Source organism: Apium graveolens, chromosome 11 (genome assembly GCF_009905375.1).
Source record: "Apium graveolens cultivar Ventura chromosome 11, ASM990537v1, whole genome shotgun sequence".
In the NCBI taxonomy this organism is placed as follows: domain Eukaryota; kingdom Viridiplantae; phylum Streptophyta; class Magnoliopsida; order Apiales; family Apiaceae; genus Apium; species Apium graveolens.
The window spans coordinates 151,392,561-151,397,174 of record NC_133657.1 but is presented as its reverse complement, the minus strand read 5'-3'; the positions used below and the strand labels follow the sequence as shown (position 1 = coordinate 151,397,174).

General features: G+C 36.2%; 1 protein-coding gene across 1 annotated transcript; it reads right to left on the bottom strand.

Moving 5' to 3' along the window:
• Nucleotides 1-1,257: 1,257 nt before the first annotated feature.
• Nucleotides 1,258-4,354, bottom strand: LOC141696019 (uncharacterized). Its single transcript, XM_074500216.1, has 6 exons — nt 3,918-4,354; nt 3,203-3,443; nt 2,767-3,042; nt 2,193-2,665; nt 1,978-2,083; nt 1,258-1,893 (listed from the first exon to the last, which is right to left on the bottom strand). The coding sequence occupies exons 1-6, from the start codon at nt 4,352-4,354 to the stop codon at nt 1,258-1,260; spliced, it is 2,169 nt and encodes a 722-aa protein (XP_074356317.1).
• Nucleotides 4,355-4,614: the final 260 nt, after the last annotated feature.

The window sequence follows — 4,614 nt, the reverse complement described above, 5'->3', positions numbered from 1 at the left end:
GTTATAGCCTGTAGCTTAGCCCTTTGCACATTTTTTTTGTGTATAAATCTCAAAATCCTAAAAATTAGCAAGTACTTGGTAGAAATTAGCAACCTGAGAGGTGAAAAAATAGCCCTCTCCTTATCTTTTCAGGCTAAATTAGAAAAAACTCTTTTGGTAAGCTTGAACACTGATATAATCTAGTTAGCTAGAATTGGGGTATTGGGGAAATAGTGATTAAAGATAAGCTGAGATAATCTAGCATAATATACTACATTAGGATCGGCTTTTAACCTATCTCCAATAAAATATAAAACTACTCTACCAGATTCATAATTATTATCATGGAACAGAGTGTACCTAATCTGCTGTGTCATTATGGGAACTGCATGAAAATTTCTACACTTGTTGTGGAAGGCCCGGATAATTCAATCGAAGTAAAAATTCCCACTACACCAGAAACTGAATCAGACAACACCTATTACAGAATGGTGGCCAATAAAACTGTTGTCTCAAAAAATCAGACAACGATTAATTGGTAGTTGACCAAAAAGCCTTGTATCATTCTGTTTCACACAATGTTGATTCAACTTATTCGAAATTGTTTTATAAATGGTGCCCCTGTGCTCCAATGAGAAAATGGTTGTATTCATCCTCATTGTGTGACATCTATTGGTACATGTGTTGTTTAGGTCACAATAAACTGGTGTGCTTTCTATGGTTTTACACAATGGGTTTTAAGGACTGTTGTGCAACTTAGACAACGGTTTTTCGGTACCAATGTGTTATTTATTTGAGACAATGGTGCAAAAAAATGAATGTTAGAAACAAAGCATAATAGACAATAGTTTATCACCTCTGTTGAGTAAAAGAGTTTCAGACAATGGTGTCTTACTCGTTGTCTGAATCACCTGCATTAGAAAATATGTTACAACAACTTTCATGAAAAACCGTTGTCTAATTTTCAGAGGGTTTTAAAAAAATTGCCTAAAACATAAAACAATCCTTACACAAAAAGCAAACCAAATGCTTTAAGAATATTGTTAAAGAAATGCTTCCAACAAGTTGTCAAACCAGATGTACAAAAAACTTCTCAACCTAACTGAAAGGTACAAATTATATATAACAATTCTTGGATAAAAATCAAACCATATCCTTCAAGAACAATGCCAAAGCAAATCTTACAATAAATTGTCCAACCAAATTTGATTAAGTACAAATTATAAGCAAAGGGGATTACATAGGCACTTATAGGAAACATCTGATCAGTTGATATAATTATGGAAGTTGAATCATCTCCTCTTCCTCCCGCATGTAACTGCTATTTTCTTCCTCGACTTCATCAACAGTTGGGAACATGGTGACATCTACCTCATTCTCAAGTTCAATTTCTACGGATCCCTCATTTTCATCGTCACTTTGATCATCGAACTTGTCAGGTAATTTTAATACAACTAACCAGAATTTTTCAAGAGGGTCGTCAATGTAACAAACTTGCTTGACATGTTTACCTAACACAAAAGGGTCGTTCAGAAAACCTAACTTGTGTAAATTAAAAATTGTATATCCTAAACCATCTATCTTAACCCCTTTGTTCATATCTACCCAATTGTACCGAAATATAGGGACTCGAAAATGGTTATAGTCCAACTCCCAAATACTTGTGATTACTCCATAAAATGTATGTGAAATATGCTCAATGTTCTTATCCTTACCCTGCACGAGCATTGTATCAGCATGAACACAAACACCGCTGTATTGAACTTGTCGCGTATGATCACGATCTTTTGTGCTGTATGTAACACCATTGATTTTGTAGCCACTGAATGTAGGGACATACTTGTTAGGCCCTTCTGCAAGCCACATTACCTCCTTAGATACCATACTTTTCACATCAAGCAATTCTGACGAAATCTGTCCAAAAAATAAAAATACTAAAGCAATTAGACATTTACTTGATTTCTTTAAATTAGAAAAAAATTATTGTCTAGCTATTACCTTTTTTTGAAACCAATTAGGGAATGTTTCATTTTGCTTGTTCTTTAGCCATTCTTCATCATTTTCATGTAATGGATATCTTGCCACCAAGAAGGCCATATGTTCACTGTGAGTAAATCCATGTCAGCTTTTGTTGAAAAAAATCATAAAATCATGGAACAAAAAACAGATGTATTTATTACTGAAAAATCAGAAATCTAAATAAAGAAACTTACTTGAAATATGGGGTCAATTCATTACTATTTTGAAGAAGACACAGATGTGCTTGATGCAAATCCTTGATGCTCGACTTTATTATTATTGCACCAGATAAGGGTCTGTATTTCTCCTTGTTCTTATCCCTTCCTGGTAACCCAACTGTTGGTTCTTCAAAATTAACTAAACACTCAACCGCCTCTTCTGCAATATAGGCCTCAGCGATGCAACCTTCAGGATGAACCCTGTTTCGAACATATCCCTTGAACGTCTTCATATATCTCTCGAAAGGACACCTCCAACGTAGGAAGATAGGACCACAAAGCTCAACTTCTCTTACAAGATAAACTAAGAGATGGATCATTACATCAAACAAGGAAGGGGGGAAGTGTTTTTCTAGCTGGCATAAGGTCTCCACCAATTGAGACTGCATTTTTTCTAATTTATCGACCTCAATGACTTTACTACAAATTGCCTTGAAAAAAGGCAAAACCTGATAATAGTGCAGCTGACATGTTTTTGAAGTACTGACCGAAGTGCGATGGGGAGCAAGTGATGCAACATTGTATGACAGTCATGATATTTCATTCCAACAGGTCGCAGAGTGTCCACTGATACTATACCCTTAAGGTTCGAACAAAAACCATCAGGTAACTTCATGCCAATCAAGGACGAGCAGACAATCTTTTTTTCTTTATGCAATAAGTTCCAAGATGCCATCGGTAACTTCTCTTTTTGTCCAGGATTTTTTGGTCTTAGCTCCATTCTTATTCCCATTTCAGCCATATCAATACGAACAGATTCTCTATCTTTTGTCTTCCCAGGAATATTTAGCAATGTACCGGTTAAAGCCTCGAATATATTTTTTTTCTATATGCATCACATCGAGGGTATGGCAAACTGGCAAAAACTTGCAGTACTCAAGCTGAAAAAATATAGACATCTTTTTCCAAATTGGTCGAGGTTCACCTTTTTTCCACCGAGGTTGGTTTCGTGTCTTACCATAAACATGGTCCGCTAGTGGTAGTACCTTTTCTAACATCTCCTCTCCAGTTAAAGGAATAGGTTCTGACAACTTCTCCATGGTGTTATGAAAGGCTGATTTTTGCCTTCGATATGGATGATTTCTTGGCAGCCATCTACGATGTCTCATAACCACCGTCTTTTTGTAAGTAGCCATCCTGGTAGCTTTTGTTTTATCAACACAAGCGACACAAGCATTATATCCTTTAATGATGTTACCCGACAAGTTTCCTAAGGCTGGATAATCACTAATTGTCCACAACAAAATTCCTCTTAGTATGAAAGACTATTTCTTAAATATATCATAAACTTGTTTCCCATGCCAATATTTCTATAAATCTTCTATAAGTGGTTGAAGGTATACATCAATATCATTTCCAGACTGATTTGGTCCAGATATCAATAGACTTAGCATAATGTACTTTCTCTTCATACAGAGCCAAGGTGGGAGGTTGTAAATTGAAAGCAACACCGGCCATGTTGAGTGATCACTTCCTTGTCCATAGAAAGGATTAAATCCATCGGAGGATAAAGCTAATCGAAGGTTCCTAGCCTCTGCAGCAAACTGAGGCCACCTTTGATCGACATCCTTCCATGTCTTTGAGTCAGCCGGATGTCTAATTTTACCATCATTTTATCGCTCGGTTTTATGCCAAGTCATGTCCTTTGCAATATGAGCTGTATTGAACAAATTTCTCAATCTTGGTAACAATGGAAAGTACCATAGAACCTTAGCAGGGATCCCTTCTACTTCTTCTCCTTTCTTGTTTAACTTCCATCTAGATGCCCCATATATTCGGCAAATCGTCTCATCTTCGTCCCTCTCACCGCGGTATAAGAGACAATCATTCGGACACACATGTATTTTTTCATAATCCATGCCTAAAGTACATAAAGTTTTCTTGGCTTCACCAAAAGATGAAGGCATACTGTTGCCTTCCGGAAGCATTGATGCAAGCAAAAGAAGGACATCGGAAAAGCATTTATCAGAAATACCATGTTTTGCTTTTATATTATACAACTTGACTAAAGCTCTCATTTTTGTAAAACTCTCGCATCCAGGATAAAGTGGTTCATTTTCACCTTGAACATGATTCATAAAATCAGAAGAATCTAACGAAATATCCTCATCATCGACAATATCCTGCCCTATTCTCATGTTTGTAGGATCAACGGATGATTCTGAAGTGTCCTGTTCAGAAACTATATGACTCTGTACAGAATTTGACTCTCCATGCCATATCCAACACGTATAGTTTGATCAATACCATATTGATAAAGATGATCCTTAACAGTCTGAGCATTCCAAGATTTACTATGAGCGCATCTTAAGCATGAACAACTAATTTTATTTTCTTTAAACCCATTCAGAAATGCAAAATTTAACAATTCATCCACTCCAAGTTTAAATTCTTGTGT

Excerpts from the sequence above, each read along its gene's own strand:
- LOC141696019 (XM_074500216.1), bottom strand. The coding sequence starts at position 4,354 with ATGAGAATAGGGCAGGATATTGTCGATGATGAGGATATTTCGTTAGAT. Across the intron at positions 2,084-2,192 it reads GAATTGACCCCATATTTCAA|TGAACATATGGCCTTCTTGG; the intron begins GTAAGTTTCTTT and ends ATTTACTCACAG. Across the intron at positions 1,894-1,977 it reads CTAATTGGTTTCAAAAAAAG|ATTTCGTCAGAATTGCTTGA; the intron begins GTAATAGCTAGA and ends TTTTTTGGACAG.